This window comes from Leptinotarsa decemlineata, unplaced genomic scaffold (genome assembly GCF_025532065.1).
Source record: "Leptinotarsa decemlineata unplaced genomic scaffold, Ldec_3_MD MMD2_tig00078422_RagTag_RagTag, whole genome shotgun sequence".
Classification (NCBI taxonomy): domain Eukaryota; kingdom Metazoa; phylum Arthropoda; class Insecta; order Coleoptera; family Chrysomelidae; genus Leptinotarsa; species Leptinotarsa decemlineata.
In genome coordinates this window covers 16,552,279-16,573,916 of record NW_027412747.1, presented here as the reverse complement: position 1 = coordinate 16,573,916, position 21,638 = coordinate 16,552,279, and the positions used below count along the sequence as shown (strand labels likewise).

Genomic DNA, 21,638 nt, shown 5'->3' with positions numbered 1-21,638 from the left:
ATTATAATTATATTTAGTGTGCGACCGAAAGTTCGGTTTCAGTCGAGTTTCGGCAAAATAACGGGTTTCGGTTGCGAACCTGCGAAACTACGACCGAAACTGCATTCGGGAATACTCGCGCTGTGACATACAAGCGACAAAGATGTTTTGCCATTTCCACGTGCCTAATCATGTCGTGACTCACTTAGTGATTTACTTTGTTTATTACATAAATATTAAGTACCTATAGTGATAGGTAACAACTTAAATAAGTAATTTTATGTTTAATATTTTTGAAAAACCATCAACAATATTCAAAAAAAGAATCTACACCTACTCAAATAAACACCTCACTTATTTTAAGTATTTTTGAAGTGCAATTAATATTTTTTTTAAATAAGGGGTTGTTATGATGATTTGTTGATTATCAATAAGTAAAAATGTGGAAGACTGCATAACGTTGTGATTTAAAGATAAAAAAATTAAGACTGACTGATTATAATAACGTTTTCTTTATGTTTCCCTCATAACATAAACCTTGTGAAGAAGTTTCGGTTTCAGCCGAAACTGAGACCGTTGCCGAAATTCGGTTTCGGTCGTAAAAACCAGTTTCGGTCGGACACTAATTATATTATAAACAAAGCAACAAAAATGCTAGGCTTTATTTGTCTTACTTACGAGCACTTCTCGAATATTGAATTTGTAAAAATGCTGTAATTCACATTGATAAGATCAGTCTTAGATTATTGTAGTTCCATTTTGTTGTCCACTTATGAGAACTTAATATTGAACTGGTACAAAAACTAAAATTTTTGGCGTTCAAGTTAAAAATGGCTTTGAAGGACCATTCATTAGAAGATATTCGTATGGCGGCAGATATACTGAAGCTAAGTAGTTATTGAGTTGAAACTGACTTAAAATCATCATTCCAATTATTGAAATCTCTTATTAACTGCCCTGTACTGCTAGCCAAAATTGGCTTACGTGTTCCTTCTAGAAGTACAAGGCATACAGAAACATTTGCTATAGATTTTCACTAATATTAACCAAACATCCTTTATATGAAATTGATCAATTTTTCGAAATTATTCAAGAAGAAAGAGACACTTTTGTGGTTACCTCCCAAACTATCAGTCAACTTTGAATATAATATGTTAGATATGTGATTTATAATTTGTAAAACTCATGGCTTTACATTTTAGTCAATTTTTATACGATTGGAATTTTATCTTGTTAACTTGTATTTTTTTTTGTAACTCTAATTTCTCTACAACCATTTTTTAGAAACTATATTGATGAATCTTAACCTCTCAAACCTATTTTAGAAATTGTATTGACGTGTCTAAAAACTGTGTGTTTCTTGAGACTAATACAAATTATTATTATGTAACTATGGCACAAACTCTCCCCTGTCTAGAGTTGCTAATGGTGGCGGTAAGAGAGTCGATCTTGATTTCTTCTCATTAAATAAAAAAAATTCAAATTAGCATTAAATTTCTCAATTCCTGAATTTTTATATCCTCATCATTCATTTGATTTTTATTTCAATTCTTGCATATCAGTATATTCATTTTGTCGAGTGTTATTTTTTTCTATAAGTTAGTTTTACTTTTGCCGAGTAAGTTAGATGTAATTATGTCTGTATACATATAATTTATTGTGAAAATCTGTTGAACTTAATTGGGTGTTACCCGTTAATGAATTAATATTAAAAATTATATTATACTATGTAGCAGACAAGGAAGACCTACTATACATCCTCTCTTCTCACGAACAACATCGAAACAACCAAGCTGAACAACAACAAAACGGCAGCGATTTTTCTGGATATGAACAAAGCGTTCGATAGCACAAGGGTATTTTATTCAAACTGCATCAACTGCAACAACACCTAAATCATCGAATTAAATATCCACAAAATAATTTTCAAACAGAGAGTATGTTTGTTCAATTTGTTTCTGAGATAGATGTTCTCAATGTTATAAAATATAAAATTAAAAATAAGCCCTCCTGTGGTTATGATGGAATTTCAGCTGTAATATTAAAAAAAATTGCAGAATACATAGTTAAACCTCTAACTCACGTGATTAATAAGTCTCTTGAGGACGGGATATTCCCAACAAAATTGAAAACTTCATTAGTGTCTCCTATTTTAAAGAAAGGTAATCCATCTGACATATCTAATTATAGACCAATCACTATTCCATCAGTAATATCAAAAGTAATTGAATATGTGGTTCTTAAACAACTGGTATCGTTTTTAGAGAGGAACAAAGTTATTATGGATAATCATCATGGTTTTCGTAGCCAATACTCTACTACAACAGCAATTATCTCCTTCTATGAGAAAGTATTAATAGCTACTGAGAAGGGTGAAAATCCAACAGGAATATTTTGTGATTCAAGTCGAGCTTTTGATTGTGTTCAACACGAAACTCTGCTTGATAAGTTATATAAATTTGGTATAAGAGGTAAAATTCATGACTGGTTTAGCTCGTAGCTGAAAGGACAGAAACAAATTGTAAAAATCTCTCATTGTGGTAAAACATCTCGGTCATCTCCTCAAAGAAATGACATTGGGGTACCTCAAGGCTCCATTCTGGGGCCAATACCATTCGTCTTATATATTAATGAGCTACCTCTGATCTTAACTGATGCATTCACTACATTGTATGCAGATGACTCAACGCTACTTTTTACAGGAGAAAACTCTGAAATTCTGAAAACAAAAATTAACACCACAATGCTCAACTTTTCAGTCTGGTCTTCTGATATGTCTCTTCTTTTTAATACAAACAAAACAAATTGTGTAACTTTTCATACTCATCAAAACAAAAACGTACTGCCATTAAATATCAACATTAATAACACATGCATTTATAGTACTGAAAGTGTTAAATTTCTTGGAATTTTTTTGGACGAAGACTTATCATTTCGAACTCACTGTCTACAGCTTTCTAAGACACTGAACTCAAAATGTTACCAAATCAGAAATCTTAGATATACATTGAACTTGAATCATCTCCATTCATTCTATTTTGCAGAAGTTCAATCAAGAATAAACTATGGTATTGCAGTCTGGGGTGGATCAGCATATGCACAAAATGTTTTTCTGGCTCAAAAGCGCATTGTTAGATGTATTGCTAGAGTCTCATTTAACCATAGTTGTCGTGACCTTTTCAAAAACATGAGGATTTTAACAGTTAGTGGTATTTTCATTTTAGAACTTTTGAAGAATATACACAAAGCTCGTGACGACCATATGCGTGTAGATGAACTACACAATTATGATACTAGACAGAAAGGCAAATATTGCGTTCCGTTCAGACGCTTAAATATCAGCTTAAATTCACCTACTGTACTTGGCTTAAGACTCTATAATCGACTTCCACAAAGATATAGATCCTTTTCAAACCGGAAATTTCTTATTGAAGTGAAAAAGATACTAATTGATCTGTGTCCCTACTCCCTAGAAGATTATTATGAATTAATTTTTTAAAGAACAACCTGTAAACATGTATTATTTCACTATCCTATGTTAATTGTATTTTGTCTGCAATCCTTGTTATGCATGTACATAATTTATTTTATTTTATCATTTTACTCACTGTACTTTGTTGTATGTCTATATGTTTTTTGACTTGTCCTATAGCTGTATTTGCTCGAATTGATAAATAAAGAATTGAATAAAAAAATTGACTGGGTTGTCCTAACTATGCAGTACATACAATTAGGAATCTGCTAATTGACAGAAAACTGAGAGTTAATATACTGAGTAGTTTTTCAAATGAATTTATCCCAGAACAGGGAGTTCCACAGGGTTCACCGCTCTCACCATTGTTATATAACTTATACAGCTCTGATATTTATCATCACCAACAAAGGAATATCAACCACTTCAGGCATGAAGCATATATTCTCCAGTATGCAGATGACACCGCTCTAATTGCGCACGATCAAACGCTAGACAAAGTTATTAACAATTTGGAACATCTTGCAACAATAACAAATAACTGGTTCAATAAATGGAGGCTCCAGCCAAACCCATCTGAGTTTCAGTTCATCATATTTAATCATCGGAATTCCGAAACTTCTCCAACAATCAACGTTTTCCAACATGTCTTACATACCAAATCGACAGTTGATTACCTAGGTTGCTCTTGATTCCAGATTAAATTTCAACAGCCACGTCAATAACAAAAAAAAAAAAAGTAATTGCAAGAGCCGCATATTTCACAAGTTTGACAATACCGGGAGCAGGTGGAAACATATCAACAGGAAGCCGAATATATAAACTAATCTGTCTTCCACTTATTGAATACTCGCACCCACTGTTTCTCAATATCAAAGGGCCTTGAAAACAGTTAAAGTATCGGAAACAACGGCTATAAGGAAAATAACCAGATTAAGGCATCCCAATAACCCCAAACACAACCCTCCAAACCCTCTGCTGTACCAACTCACTGGTATTATCCCTATCGAGGAAAGACTACCGTCACTTACTCAGAAGTTTGCTAGAAATGACAATATAGAAATCATCACAAAGTATGCTGTGACAAGAAACCCCCATGCAAGAGTACGACATCGACACCCAACAGAAACACTGTTAGAAAAATTAACACAACTTTATCAATGAAATTGTTTTGTTTGTTCATTTTTATATCCATATATATATATATATATATTTTATATTGTAGAATAAGCTATTTTATTTGAAAGCAATTTTGTTACACAAGCGGAAGGACTTCGGTCGATAACCATTTGAACAAAATTGTAATTTTGTTCAATAAATTACAATTATTATTATTACTATGTCGCAATCCTATGAATAATATCTAATGCAGTTTTGGGAGAGCTTTTTTGGTCTAGTTTGTATCTGAAAGTAACTTATCTGCATGATCTACCATCTTTGTTGAGTTTATTTTTTTCAACTCAATTACTATCTTCCTTCTTTCGAAAGGTTCTCACATTATTGATGATGATGTGATGTGACGACAAGTATTACTGCCATCACAAAAAGTATTTTCTGACAGCACCTATGCCAAATGCACAAATATGAATGAATGAATGATTTATTGGTAGAAAGATCCTAATACACAAACATAATATACATATTTCATGTTATATAGACACACATAGTAAGGATATAATACATATATACATATAGGTACACATAAATACATAATATATACCCAGTCACTTACTATCTTTCTATTCTTTCATATAATCAGTCAAATCTTTTTTGAATTGAAACAGGTTTTTATTATTCTTCACATTTTGGGGAAGTTTGTTATATTCAATGAGGCCTTTATATAATAAAATTTTCATGGAGTTTGATAAACTACATCGTGGCAGGGGAAAATTGTCATTTTGTCTAGTAGTGTAATTGTGAGTGGAATTTCTATAAATGATAAATTCTTCGAAAATTTAGTTATTAGTTATGTTCGGTCCATGTAAATACACACCTAGTTATCAGAACTTTGATTTTTATAACAAAGGATGTTATAGGCTCGTGTAAATGTGTTCGATTGCTTCACAAAGGTCTGAAGATGCCAAGGAAAATTTTTTGTTATGATTTATTTCTTGTCGAATATGTGTAATGATTTTGCGAAAGCCTATAATTATCTAAACAACTCCTCTCGAAATTTTCAAAATGGTTGAAACATTTGATATTTTCTTTACAAAAAGATTTAAAATATAAAGCAAGGTAGAAACTAACCAACAGTCAGAGGCACGCGCGTTTGTCTGACTTGGTTCGAGATGAATTTGAAGTAAGTAGCGAATGCCACAAAGACTATTAAAGAAATTATGAAGATAGAGCTTATTTCAGCAAGTGCGATCTGGTTGTTTGAGATTTTGCCGAATGCGCTAAACATCAGTTTAGTGCCGGACACGGCAGTAATAATAATAATAATAAATTTAATCTTCAGAAACATACAGTTTATAGACACGTCAATACATATGCTTGAAGCAGTTTGAGATACATTACTATAACCAAGTTAAAACAATAATAATAATAGTAAGTCACTTGACTATGATAAATACATAAAGTCATAAATAAAAACATGTAGAATATAAAGTGCAGAAGTTACAAAAAAAAACTAGTTGAAATTAAGTGTTAATATTAAGATTAAACATAGGTACATGCAAGTGAGGCTATTAGTTTAGGTTGGGTTTATGACTGCTCAGCGAGTATACGTCATCAAGCCCCCATTTATCACACAAGTTTCATATTCCTCTAGTGAGTAGAAAGCGTTGTCCATCAATAAGAGTTTAATAGTGAATTTAAACGTATACATGGTTGCATTTTTTAACTTATCTGGTAGCACATTATATAGTTTGTAGTTGAGTGAGTTTTTGGAAGATTTAGCAAGTCTATATCAATACCCCGCGGGTATTGTGTTTGTGGACAGCGGATTGCAGAGCGAATAGCAAGTGAATAGAGAGACAGCACAGTGAAATATTTGTGTTAGTCGAGTGTTATGAAATTCTGGTGCTATCATTTCCATAATCTTTTTGTATCATTGTGCCTCTATTTGATGAATCCGTTAACAAAACAAAGCGATAAATACTCACTTCTTAGTAACTGCTGATGTATAGCTTGCATAGTTGCCGCGTTCTGTTGCTGCGTATATTTTTCCTGTGCGCAGGAAGATGAGTGGCTGGAGCTGTGCGAGCTTCGAGGAGGAGGGGGCGTCGGTTGCGGCGGCGGGGGGGCAGGAGCGGCCGGCGGCGTCGGTGCTGGCCGGGGGGCGGGAGTGGGGGTGACGGCTTTAGGCAGGGCCTCGGGGGTGACAGGCGACGGTGCTGGACTGCTCGATGTGAAACTTCCATTCTGAAACGGGGCATATTATTAATAATAATAATAATAATATACTTTATTGTCCAAAGAAAAAATCTTGTTGACAAAGTTAGTAAATATGATGCACTGTTTGGAACCTTTGGTGTAGTAATGAATATTACTGGAGTTTTTCCCAACACCAAATCGTTATTTTTAACACCTTGACACGTGTTTCGATCACCAAGTGATCATCTTCAAAGAGGAAGATGAGTTTTAATCTTCCTCTTTGAAGATGATCACTTGGTGATCGAAACATGTGTCGAGGTGTTAAAAACAACAATTTTGTGTTGGGAAAAAACTCCAGTAATATTCAAAAGTTAGTAAATAAATATAAAAGAATACATAAATGTCATGAATATAAAAATAAAGATAAAATATAATGTAAACCTAAGTATGAAAACACTGAATAAAAAACCACAATAAATGGTTGAAACATACATACACATAAAACATGCTAAGTTAAAAATGAGCGGTATAGAACTCAGTCAAACTGTCATAGGGTCTACTACTCAAAATTTCTTTAATCATCATGATTCAAAGTTTATTCAATTACTACATGGTAACTCAATTTACAAGTATAAATTCACATTTTTGAAGAACTACTATAATGTATTACCATAGATAGATAGACAGATAGCTTATTCATAGTTAAAATTTTATAGAAAAGAGTAGAAAACAAGTCAACAAGTGAATAGCTACAAGTTTTTTAAAGTTATCCAAAAATGTATATGGAATCAAACAGGCAAAGAAACATACAGATACATTAATAGATGATTTTTTTTTTATACAATCACTTTTAAATTTCAATCATGTTTCCGGAATTCATATGCAGAATAAAAAACCTTTGAAATCAAAGAGCTAAATTATCGTTTGTCGAATAGATTGAAACTGACTAGTTTGGACTTCCATTGTCTAATATATAAAAATTATTTGAAATCCCTAAATCAACTAGCCAACAGCCAAGCTAGCATAGAGATACACAACATATGGAAACCCAACATCAAGTGAAAACTGACCAACTCCCGCCAAGTGGTCATCTCCCACTGAACCAGTGAAGCGTAAAAAATGGAAAGCAGGGATAAGTGAAAGTACTCGAACGACCCATAAATAGTCATCTCTCGGAGGAATCAGTCCAGTCATCACCCGAAGACGATTGTAGATACTAACGATCGAAACGTCGTGAACTAACGTAACTTGGAATCTCTCAACTTTTTTATTTTCATTTTTATTTCTTTAATTTTAATTTTTGTTCAATCATTCTATTTTTACCTGTATTTTATTTCACTATAATTATAATAATAATAATAATATTCTTTTAATTTATTATTTGAATGCACAGAGGTTACATAAATGATTGAAAAGTCAATATTTCAATTACATCATTACATTGAGCAAGGACATGTCAACAATACAAATTTACATATACATGTATAAAAAAAATCAATTATATAGTTTTAAAAATAAAAAATTATCATCATAAAAAGAAATCGTCTATGAAATAACAACACTTACTAAGTAGGATCTTTTTCAGTCTTGATTTAAAAATGTGAATATTGGAGGATGATTTTATATGATCATCAAAAATATTATAGAGCACTAATATTTAATTTCAGGTTATTTTTGCTTAATATATTTGTTATTTTCATCTATTCATTTTTAAATCTTATTTTTTAGTTGTTTCAGGGATTTCAAATCATTTTTATATATCAGACAGTAGAAGTCCGAACTAGCGAAATTCATCATGAAACATTGTCAATCACCTACAAACAAAAGATTGAAACTGTTATCACAAAGAATACTTATAGCATGATTATAACAAATAATGCCCTTTTCAAACATCAACTCAAATGTGGTTTAATTGTATAATAAAGCCGATCTAGGATTCTTCTCATGGAACAGAGCAAAATTCTAGTTAGCTTCACACTCACTCATATAATAAATGTCAATAGACTCACTTATTGCACATCCACTCATTCATTATTGCCATTCTACTATATTGCTTGAATCTGTTCATTTCTACTTGCAAGTTAATTTTAGTATGAATAAGTTAATGTTATTTATACTGTACTCAACAACAAATAGTGAAAATCAATTTAGCTTCCAGAATGATAAAAATACGCACAATGCTATTTTGTCATTTCTGAATAAAGTTTATTCCGAGATAAATGTCGGTGAAAAGAGTGCTGCAGTATTTTGTGGCCTGTCAAAGGCATTCGACTGCGTTGATCACAAAATATAGCTGAGAAAGCTCCAATATGCAATATGGATGATATATATGGATGCAGAGGAGTAACTCACAAATGGTTTGATTCCTACTTAATGGGACTGACGCAAATGGTCAAAACAACTCAACTTTCAAAAAAAAAGTGGAATTGATTCTGGAGTTCCACAAGGTTCTGTGTTAAGTCCAATTCTTTTCTTATTATATATTAATGACCTCACCAAGCTTAATATTTCTGGGAAGTTCACCTTACTTGCAGATGACACCACCATACTTTGGAATAATAAAAACACTTGTGAGTTGCACAAAATAATCTCTGCCGACTTGAAAAAAGTTAAAGTATGGTGTGGTTCAAACATTTTATCTTTTAACTTAACTAAAACAAATTTATTATCATTTAGATGCTTAATCAACGAACTTTTTTTTGAAGACAGATCACTGGAATCTAAAAATAACACTAAATTTCTAGAAGTCTTCATTGACCAGAATTTAAAATTTGTGGATCATGTTAAACAACTAACTCACTAGAAAAGTCTCCTCTGGCTGTTATGCGGTTAGAGTGATTTATAAAGAATTGGGGTTCAGCACTGCAAAGATGGCGTACTGGCGTACTATGTACTCATAGATTCTCACTTATGTTACGGAATACCGTTTTGGGGAGCATGCACTCCAACTGTATTCAAAAGTCTACTAATTTTACAGAAAAGGGCAATAAGGTATATAGGAAACCTTAAACCAAGAGACTCCTGTAAAACCTTCTTCAAAAAACATAAAATTCTAACGGCAACTGCATTATTTATACTGGAATCTGTGTGTTTAATAAATAAGCATATATTAAATTTTGCTGCATCCTCTTCCCATTTTAACACCCAAAACCGCAGACACACTCTGAAACTCACTGTGCCAACTGAAAACATTACCAGAAACTCCATATTTTACAACGGTGGAAAAATGTACAATCATTTGCCTATGGACATTAGATCTGCCAATATAAATGACTTCCAATTCAGGAAGTTAGTCAAACAATTTCTATCTGATAGACCCTATTATACTTTGGATGAATATTTTAACGATAGCTTACGCATATTTTTTATCTTTTCTTATTAAAGAGCTCTTAAGTTGTTACTTTTTATGTCTACTCTTTTATAAAATTGACTTTTACTCTTTTATATATACATATCTTTTATATCCTCCATTTTAACATAGTTTGTACCCATGCATCATTTATATTTTTATTTTAATTTCAGTTGGTATGTATTGCATTTTTTCAAGTATGTACTACCCAAGCTTTGTCTACAAGATTATGTCTTATGATAATAAAGCATATTATTATTATTATTATAATTTGTAATGGGGCATTTAATAAATTAAATAAGTGAATTAATGGATTAAAGGAATAAATAATGACCGTACTCACTTGTGCGAGTCGCTGCTCTATTTCTTGCTCCTGTTGCAGCGCTTTGACGAAAGCAGTCTTCAACCTATTTGTGTGTTCGGCCTTCAAGGCTTTCTTGACGTTGTTGGTCACACATTGTTCACAAATGACTGATTTGATGCCTGTAAATGATAGAAAACTTCATTTGCATTCACAATTTTTATTTATTTTCTGCACTATAGGTCAAATATTTTAAAAAATCGCTTATTTCATCTTATCCACATTGAATAGTCAGATACAACAAATTTTTCATAATTGAGAAATGGCAATAATGTAACGGTTTGCCTTAAATGTGAAAGAATAATGTAGAGTAAATGCAAATGTTTAATATTTATGTTTAAAGATAGAGGAATATTTGACAAATTTGAAGTAAATGAAATTTCAATATGAAACATGACCTCTTCAAAGCTCTTGAGGTTGACAGTACATGCATTTTGAAGATAAACTTATTTTGCAGAAATTATATTTTTTCTTTTTCAGGTTTATTTTTGTTAGAACATTTAAAAAATATGTACTTAATTATTTCATGTTTGTAAACAAGAATGATGAGAATGGGGAATGTAGCTCTCGTTTGATATATAAAAAAAACTTTTATTTCTTTCAAAGATAATTACATAATTGTACAGGATACGTCACAAACATAGAGGTAAAAATAAGATACATTTACAGATAATACACCACATTGCTTTCTTCCTTGTAAAAATCTGTTGTGGGCGTCACAACACTGTTTTTACAAATTCTATGTTGCGGTTTTATAGTAATTTGAATCATTATGAATATTACTACCAGCCAAATTTCTACATGATAAATTCATTACCTGAACTATCATTTTATCTAATTTCAAAACCCGTCCTAATTACCAAATTCCTCTTTGCAAACTGAATTCAATAAAGGGGAACGATTCAAATATATTTGGTCATTGAGCAATAATCCCGAATTTTTACATCTAGTGATTTCTAAACATTCTAAAAGGTAAAATTTCGAACGTTTCTCTTCCAAATGCAATTCGTCATATTCATGGTTAAACTTTCAAAAGATGTTTAGCAAATATTGAATTGGTCTTTCCATTCAAAAAACTACTTCAATGCTCTTTTATTCTTTTGGAAAAAGTTCTTCCGGTTTGTCCGATATAAAATTTTGGACACGAACCACAAGCCAACTTGTATGATCCCGATCTATCCACCACTGAAGTTTTGTCTCAATTGTTTTTATTGTGATGTAAACTTTCCAATGGAAATCTTACATTAAATGTTTTTTTAATACGTGTTTTCCTTGCTTCGGAAGTTTTCCACAATTTATTTATAGAGATGGAATGTGATCTAAAATGAATCTGCCCTTAGGCATAAAAAAACTCACCTTTGGTTCTTTTACTGGTTTCCCATTTCCAAACAGGAGTGAAGTCTGACTGGCATTGGCTACATGCCACCGGTTGGGGCGGCATTGGCATTTTCGTTTCTTTGGTGAGAAAATCAACAACGTGTTCCAATCCTACCAAGTAAATGAATTCCGTATTGCTTGGATTTGGTATGAAATGCATTTCTGGAGGTGGGGGCTTTGGAGGAGGAATCTAGAAATAACAGTACTATAAAAATACCATCTATATTAGAAAGCAAGTATCAAAAGACGAGAAAACTGTTAAACTCTGAAGACCACGACAGATATTGGTATCTGAAATGTTATGATTGTGGAAATTGATAATTTTGAATTTTTATTTCCAATGGGGAATGTTCCTCCTGACGAAAATCAAGTAGTTTTCATAAAAGAGCTCTAAAACAACGCATTTTAAACTTATCATTTCAACCTTTTTCTTTAAAAAATCATTTAAATACTTAAAAAAGAGGAATGAAATAATGCATTCAACATTTAAAGGGATTCGTTTCTATTTCACCATTTGGCAACATCGGTTATAGCTAATGAAGTACAATGAATCTGTTACCTGAATGAGACAACCAAACATGACATATTTCAGAGGCGTGCTGTTCTGTTTACTTATGTTCCAAGTTCCGAGACATTCTGTGCACCTAACCTACCTTCCTCTATATAAATAAATAACAAAACAACTGTTGTTTATGTGGCTTGTGGAGGTGGTATTGAACTATAATTTATATTTTGCCTTAATTGTTGATTTATAAAGATAATTTTCCTTTTTTAAAGTAGAATATCTAGGTACACATAAATTATTTCAACTTGATATAGGTGCTGTTGCCAATATGTGAATTATAAACAAATTCCTTTAAAAATTAAAACCCAACATTTAAAACATCAATTTGAATACTTTTCAAAGTGAATTTGAAATACTCATGAATTGAACTCATCTTTATTTTGTTCAAACTTGCATTTGCTGTAATAACCCAAATTGAGGAACTTTCCCCTTAATTATGCTAGAAATTGCATAATCCTCAGCTCACACAAGTTTCGATTTCAACAACTTCAGCATAAGGGGAAGCCAGTGATTAACAGAAAAAGTAATTTTTTCAAGAGTATTTATTATATTACACTAGTTAATATTAATTTCAAGTTCCTCTTTAACCTTTAGTGTAACTTCAATATAGAGGAGGAATCTTAAATGATGTCATTCATTAATTACAGGTGGTTATTACTTGTCATATTTCATGAAAAAACTTCATATAAACGTGTATCCTAACGTGCTCCGTTTTCGATTAACAGGCTGTTTCAGTTTTACTAAAAAAAATTCTTTCATCAATAACGAGCAGTTATTTTCGCTGATTTTGATTAAACTACATGTGTTTGTTATGAGTAATAACGGTCTTTATTTCATGAAATCAGGTTAGAAATTTTTATTCCAGTGGTATCGAAGAGAGTTACTTGATTAATATTTATGGTAAAAAAACATTGTACGCCAATGTTTTCGCAAGTTTGATATTATTTGAAATAGCTAAACTTTATTGAATCAGAGCCAGTGGCGTTGAATTGGGGATTATGCATCATTCAAGTTGAAAAATGTGATTTGATATTCGGCGCCATATGGACAAACTTTGAAATGAAAATCAATTTGGATTGTAGATAAAAGACATATTTAAAACGATAGTTAATTTATATTTATTCGGAGTACAGCATAGATAATAATGAAAAATTATTATATCAGATGCTCAAAATGAGAACCTTGACTTGCAATACAAGCATTAAGACTTCACCTCATCGAGTGCCGCACACGTTCATAAATTCCTGGGGTGTTGCGTATGACATTAGAATTACGCATAAATCTATTTCTCAAGTTATTTTCATCGACAACTGGTGTCGCATAAACAAGTGATTTGGGATATTCCCAAAATAAATAATTCAGAGGGTTCAAGTCTGGAGATCTAGGTAGCTATGGTTGCGTACCCCCACAATCGCCAAGATAATCACGAGCGGTTACACTAAAACGAACAGGTGCCCATCGTGCATAAACCACATATTTCCTCTTACTAGCAAATGTACTTTCTCTAACAATTCTGGCAATGTGTCTTCTAGAAGTTGTATATATTTTCAATTTAGTGCATTTGTAAAAAACTTGACTTCTTTAAAATTAAATTTTTAAATTAATTGTTCAATCTGATGGAAATATCAATTAGATAGCCCTTTGTGACGCCACTGGAATCATTATCCGTAATCTAATTTCATGAAATGAAGCTCCTTGGAGGCACATAATTTTACTGAAATTAGCGAAAAAACTTTTGAGTTGTCAACAGGTTGACTGCCGACCATATTTTTGAGGTACTCTCGGATGCCGTTACGTTTAATTTGTTTTTTTTTGCAATTCGTGTTGTCAATCATAAGTCTGAAAATATCTATAGGTCTGCCTCTGCCCGGAATCGCTCTTGATTTTTTTTTAATGTTAACATTTTCAATGTATCTGTTTTTGTCCAGTTGAATTTCTTTTGCGCATTAGTTGAAGCTGAATTGATATTTACAACCGAAACTGGAATATTTCCTAACAACTGGTCATCACCATGAGCACCTGAATAACTTTCTGATTCGGAGTGATATTCCCCTTCGGACTCTGCCAAATATTCGTCACCACTGCTATCTTCTAAACACTGCAATAATTCTTCATCAGTGAGGATATCCTACTGTACACATGTAAATTACGTTCTTTTTTCTACAATCCAGAAAGTTCAGGTTTGGCGTCCATGTTTGACGACACAAAAAATTAAAACTGCGTAACCAACTATAACTAGTGCTCAACAAATGTTTTTAAAATGACACCAGTGCAGCTAAAACTTCCTCTAGCCAACGCCGAATGAATACTGATCTTTACAGGTTAGGCATACATAACACTCCGATGGGAGTGGGTGGCATCGCCGATTGATGCCCGTATACTACGATCGGAGTGGTTGATGCTCAACCTGTTAATAAAAGATCAATATTTTTAGTACTTTTGACTCCCCTTTATTCAGAAACGAAGCAAGTTATGACACATGTTCATATGAACTTTGTTTCATAAAATATGACAAGTAATCACCACCTGAAATTGATGACATCATTCAGGATACAATTTGTGATATTGATGACTTATTTATTTTGTGGAAATTCATCTTCAATTAAATGATATAAATAAAATACTTTGTCTAATTTCCACTTACTCAATGTATTGATATTAATACGACCAACGTTTCGGTTTTCACACGATTCTCAAGTATTATAACACTACCCCTATAACACTAGTGTTATAATACTTGAGAATGGTGTAAAAACCGAAATCTTGGTCGTATTAATATCAATTCATTAAGTGGGTGGAAATTAGACAAAGTATTTTATCTATATCATTTAATTCAGGATACACCCTGTATAAAAACTATTTTAAATAACACTTTGTGAAAGATAAACAGAACTTTCAAATTCGAATTTTTCAGGTTATTTCACTCATTGAAATGACAACAGTTATACAATAATATCTAATATTGAATCAGAATGTTATTATGATGGCAACATACGTTGAAATATTCAAGATAACTTTGAATAATTGGACAATTTCCACTCAAATGTTTGTAGACTTGAAGAGTTTTTATTCCAAATGGCAAATTGTTAAGATTGCGTACTATATCGATAAAATCAAATCAAAATACACTTTAATGTCAGAAGATTTTGTATCCCATTGACAAAGATTTGTAGGTATAAATATAAGCATAACTAATGGTGTATAGATAAAAACTGGCAATTAATAAAGGTTTGAATAAAACGGGTACACATACAATGAAAATTAATATAAAATGGAATACACGTTTTAAAATGATTCATTAAAATATTCTTGCAAGCTTTAATAGGGTCTATCAGCTAGCAAATTTCTAACTACTTTCTTGAATTGTACGTTGGTCATATTTGGAGACCTTTTATCTACTGGTAAGTGGTTGAATAATTTGGATATATATGTAAGAAACGTTTCCAAAATGGCCCCAATTCCACAGTAAAACCGTTTTATGATTTCAAAAACCTTGGCGAGTTTTTCAAATTTGAAAGTGTTCATCTTCTACGAGGTCACCAGGCATTTCTTTACCATCTCAAGACCAAGTTTAGGTTTACACTGCAGATTATATTATAGCATACTAATAAAATTTCTCAGATGACTACAACCTACCTGTAACAGTGTTTTCTCCAGTTGTTTCCGAAGAGCTAACTTAGCAGCAGCTTGTCTTTGAGCAGGGGTTTGATTATCTTCTCTAGATCTCTCCTAAAAGCCAGAAAAATCAGGTCAAAACTAAATTTCTTTGGGAGATGGCATTACTCGTAAAAATCTATGCGAACAGAAATTATCGAGTTATGAATTAGCATATTTTTTTGAATTACCTCTGGAACTACATTAGGTGGTATATTTCCAGGAATGATTAATCCTTTGTTATCGACTCCGCTGATAGTCTAGCAGCATTTAAAAAACATATGAATGCAGAATAAACTCAAATATATCGTTAATTAAAGATACAATATCGAAATTGAATTGGGCAGAATCAAATATACTTCAACACTATCAAAATAGGGAATAAAAGAAATAGTAACTGCAATGTATAATTAATTGTTCCTGTATCATCATTAAACTTATTACTATTGACTTTGGGATAATTGCTTGAATTAACAGTAGATAATAATTTCGAAATTATGAAAAATAAGGTTTAGAAATCCAAAAAAAATACTTCTGTGTAAATCCAATAGAAAAAAAAGTGTCAAGAATGTATTTGTTTTAAATTATATTTCCCACTTTTGAATTATCCTAAACATCAGAGCTTATGATCTAGATCTCTCTAAGGTATCTCATATATACGCTTTCCAGGAACTAAATTATAAATAGGGACGAAGAGGAAAAAAAAGGCTATGGAAATTAGTGATTAACACTTTAAGGGAAGAGGGAAAGATGGCAGAAAAGGAAGACACAAATAAAACGGGAACATATTTCGTCTTCTACCGAGATCTGTTTCTATCTGTTTCAAAATGCATATGCAGATATTACTCTACGTACCTTCACAGACGGAGGAGGAGCTGGCGTTATAGTAACTGAAGGAGACAAGTCTTTGACCGCGGGAGGGAAACCTGTCGGTCGACAGATGGACGTTCTTTGGGGAGGTTGAGGAACTGATAGACTGGCTCTGTTGTTGACAGGAGAAGCGCTAAGAGGCGGACCATGCATGTTCGCACGGGGTGGGGCAGGTTGTTGCTGTAAATAATAATCAATTTAAAACATCACGTTTGCCAATAACATGCTATAAAAATTAAGATTCAATTAGATTTAAGCAAATTAACTTAAAATCATTTGAAAAATTACTATGACTAAAATTTCAATTCTTTGATATAGCTTGGAGGGAAAAGTTTTATCTATATGAAACAATAGTTTTTGCTAATCATTTCGCCTTTATAGGTGTTATACTTATGTTATACTTATAACATAAGGTGATTATAACAAAAACACTTTTCAGAGTGTCTCAATATTATCAAAGTCAAAGTGAAAATATTTTGAGGTATTTACATGTATATGTAAATTTGTAATTGTTGACATGTCCTTGTTTAATTTAACGATGTAACTGAAATATTGACGTTTTTAATCATTTATGTAACCTTCGTGCATTCAAATGTTAAAATAAAGGAATATTAATATAAGGTTCAATATAACCCCAGTGTTTATGTTGTTGATAAAAGTTACACATGAGTGTCAGAGAATTTTGAAACACAAAAATTGGTGATTTGATGCACTGCAAAAAAATCCTACATGTTATCATGATAGCAGAAGTCATTTACTTGAAATATCCTGTCTCAGACAATAAATGAAAAAAAAAGACTGAAATAGTTGCTAAATGAAGCATTGGGTTTTCTCTGTTGAAAAATGATAATATAAGTAGGAAATGGTTGAAAAAAGAACAATTTTTTAATATCAGTTGTTGCCTCCTCTAGCTTGGACAATAGCTTCCATTCTCCGAGGTATTCAGCAAATTAGCGTTCGAATATAATCAATTAATCAATCAATATGCTTTATGGCCGGAAGAAACAAGTCTTATTGACAAAGTCATTGTAGAAGTGAAATAAAACAAAATAGAAGTATTACAGGATACAATAGACAATATAAAATGGATAAAAACAGCAATATTTAGATACAAAAGGAATTCAGTTCTTAAAATATTATCTCATAACATAAAATTCCTCCAATGTATGAAAGGCATAGTCTAAAAGTGGCTCCTTAACGGCATTCCTAAATTTGGAATATACAGATAAGGAAGCACAACTATTGGCAAGTGATTGAACATTTTTTTGGTGTTGTATGTTACAGAGTTCTTCATCATTGAGCTTCTGGAAATAGGTTAGGGGATCATTTGGATAATATGCCTTGTATTACATCAGAAATCGAATTGATTGCATGACAACATTTTTTGTAAATCGAGCATACACACTCCAAGATAAATATATACGTCAATGTCATGATTCTGTGGTGTTTAAAGATAGGTTTACAGGGCAAAGCAACCAGAAGCTAATTTCTCCTGAAGCAATACTCCTGAAACATGTTAATCCACTTCTTCATGATCGCAACGAGAAGTTCATTTTTGTTCCTAGGTGGTCTTTCGCGACATCTTACAAGTCTATCATATTCCCAGATATGCTCAATGGAATTTGCATCCAAATGTTTAATTGTTGCTTGTAACGAATATGCAGAGAAATGCAATGATTAATTGCATAATTCATGAATTTGAAACAAATCGTGATTCCAAAATGAATGGAGAAACAATGTAAAGGATGGTTTTGGGTGTCATACACAGGGTGTATCGAGCCTATACGATAGAAATATAATCACTGATGATAAAGCTACTGTGTTATCGAAACATGTTGTGATATATTTTTTAAATAAAGTTTGTGGAGATCAAATCGTAAGATGTAGTTTATGAAAATAGAAATATAACTTTGTTTTTACTCATATAATGTGTATTCATTGGGACTCATTAGGAAATCTGTTAGATGTGAATTAATGTGGGATTAAAAAAATATGCTGGAGGCTACTTTTATAACCTGCTTCCTGAATGCATAAAATTAGCAAAAAATTAAAAAAATTCAAATCCGACCTAAAGAAGTTTTTGCTCCATCACTCCTTTTATTCACTAACTGAATACATTGAGTTGAATATTAGAACTACATCCAATGATCAATAGACAAATTTTCCACACTTTTAATTTGTTGGCATCCAAGTTTCGACTTATATTTGTATATGTATGCTAAATCAATTATTTAATGTTTTATATGTGAATACCTGACTATTCAAACTATTATATTTATCTTATTTGTGTGACTACCATTGGACTTATCTCATGTCATGTAAATGATTTATGGATATTAATAAAATTATCTATCTATCTTTCTATCAAAATCGGGCTAGAAATAAAAAAGTTATTCAAAATCAAAACTTGTTAACACTTCAAGGTGGCCGGTTTTTATGCACCTGCGGGTAATTAAGGTTGATAAATATTATCGACAATATTATGATAGAAGTTATCACGCAAAGCAAAGATGAACAAGACAAAAGACATACCGCTCGCATTATATTCGGGGTGTTACCGTTCCCCTGCAGAATGCCGCCCATGCCGCCAATTTTGTGCGACGAATTTGATACCGGATGACGAGAGTGTGCGATCTGCGGCGATTGCTGGCCCTTCGGCGGTACTTTGACGGTCGTCGGGGTTATGCTCAGGCCGCTGGGTAGGCCGGTAGGGGGCAGAGCTGATGGCGGTATACTCGGCGGTATGACGGCGACGTTTTCTTTCAGCTGCTGCGACTGCTTGAGCTTTTTCAAGAGGACCAATTTCATTTCTTCGGCTCGAAGTTCTTCTCGCAGCCTCCTCAAGCCTCGTTCCCTGCGAACCAAATAAAAAATTATAGTATTTTATTATCCTGCACGGAACTAACTAACCGGGTTAGTTTCTAATGTTTATCTTTAGTATCTGTATAAAAGAAAGTATATTTCCATCTTCCTTAAAAATTGCAAAAGTGATTCCTGTTTATAAAAAAAAAGTTTCAGTTTATGACAGAAATAACTATAGACCTATTTCCCTTCTAACAATATTTTCAAAACTGCTAGAGTCGATGATGATGGATCAAATTATGAATTATTTTGAGGTTAATGATTTGTTGTGGGTTATCACACACTGTATTGAACGGCTGGGAGCAAGGACTTAATACATATGCTTCTCTATTTAACCTGACAAAGGCTTTTGATTGTCTCAACTGACAAATGACTGATAAACTAAAGTTTAACAACTTTTATTCTGATAATATAGCCTTTCTTAGGTCCTACCTAACAGAACGCTCTCAGTATGTTCTATATGATGGTGTCTCTTCAGATGGTATGCGGTTGCATCATGGAGTTCCACAGGGCTCAGTTTTAGGGCATCTACTCTTCTTGATCTACATAAATGACCTAAAAGTCAATATAGCTGGGTCAAAACTCAATACTATTTGCTAATGACACCACTCATCTGCAAATTCAAGAAATTGTAGCTGAGGGAAAGAATAAAATAATAGAATAATTCTTAGCAAAGAAACTTTCTCTTAACTAAACCAAGACCCAAAATATCAACTTTTCTCTCAAACCTGCATCCAGATCTACCAAGAAGTGATGAGATGAATCTTCTTGGAATAATTATTGACAAAGGTCTAACATGGGAAAGAAACGTAATTCAACTATCGTCTAAGCTCTCGAAAATTACATATATGATAAGATCACTTGTTAAAACTGTATCTAGAGGAACTATAATGTCAGGTTATTAGGGTTATTTTTATTCAAACATGACATCATATGCTGTGCTGAGTTGGAGTCACTCTTCCCATTCGGAAAAAATGTTTAGGCTATAAAGGAGATGCGTCCGTATTATTTTGAATCTCAAATATCGCCAGTGCTGCAGACATTGTTTTCCTGCGCTCAAAACACTAACATTTTCTTGTGCATATATACTGAACTGCATTAAAAAATGAACAAAAATTTTTAACACATAGTTAACTTCATAATTATGAAACATGTCATAACCAGGACATTATGCCTGAATATCACAGATTGCATAGAACTAGAAAAGGAACTGACTACTATGGTGTACATTTCTTCAATTGCTTGCCAGTGACCATACAACTCCTTGAAGAGAAATAATTTTTCAAAAAATTCATGATTATTTATTAAAAAAAGCCTTTTATTCAATTCAGGAATTCTTGGATAATAACTTCGATGACCTAATATGATTGTTGAATTGTGTTCAACTCAATGAAGAAATTGTAACTTTATTATTTATTTACGAAACAGTAATTTTATAAATGTACGACAAAAAGAACAAACATTTCAATGTTTATACTGGTTCTTTCTTGTAATAGTATTATTACCAATAAAACTGATCAATTGATTAACTATACTCTATCCATCTAAGCTACTGATTGCTCCGAAACGTACTTAGTGCACGTGATTTCCCAGACAAGGCTGCTTGTACAGAGTCGCACTAAGGAACGACCAAAATTTTATCTTATTTTTTTTTTAAATATTCAGCTGGGTGTGGGAATATTTTTTAGTGAGGAGTGTAGGGATACAAATTAGCAGTACTTGACATTTCAAACTTCAAAATACCATATATGTCCACATGCGTTAAAACGTAAGTGACCACTACGATACTGTACAATGAATTCCGCCAGCCGATTGCAGTTAAATCTGATTGGCC

The 21,638-nt window shown here is 32.4% G+C and overlaps 1 protein-coding gene across 1 annotated transcript in view; it reads right to left on the bottom strand.

Moving 5' to 3' along the window:
• simj (transcriptional repressor p66-beta simjang) overlaps window positions 1–21,638 on the bottom strand; it is a 49,200-nt gene that overhangs the window by 6,226 nt on the left and 21,336 nt on the right. Inside the window, exons 4-9 of the mRNA XM_074186502.1 lie at window positions 19,475–19,796; window positions 16,928–17,122; window positions 16,055–16,147; window positions 11,833–12,043; window positions 10,459–10,598; window positions 6,556–6,814 (exon numbers count right to left, since the gene is read on the bottom strand). Of these exons, the coding sequence (XP_074042603.1) occupies window positions 6,556–6,814; window positions 10,459–10,598; window positions 11,833–12,043; window positions 16,055–16,147; window positions 16,928–17,122; window positions 19,475–19,796 (1,220 nt within the window). The remainder of the gene's footprint in view (window positions 1–6,555; window positions 6,815–10,458; window positions 10,599–11,832; window positions 12,044–16,054; window positions 16,148–16,927; window positions 17,123–19,474; window positions 19,797–21,638) is intronic.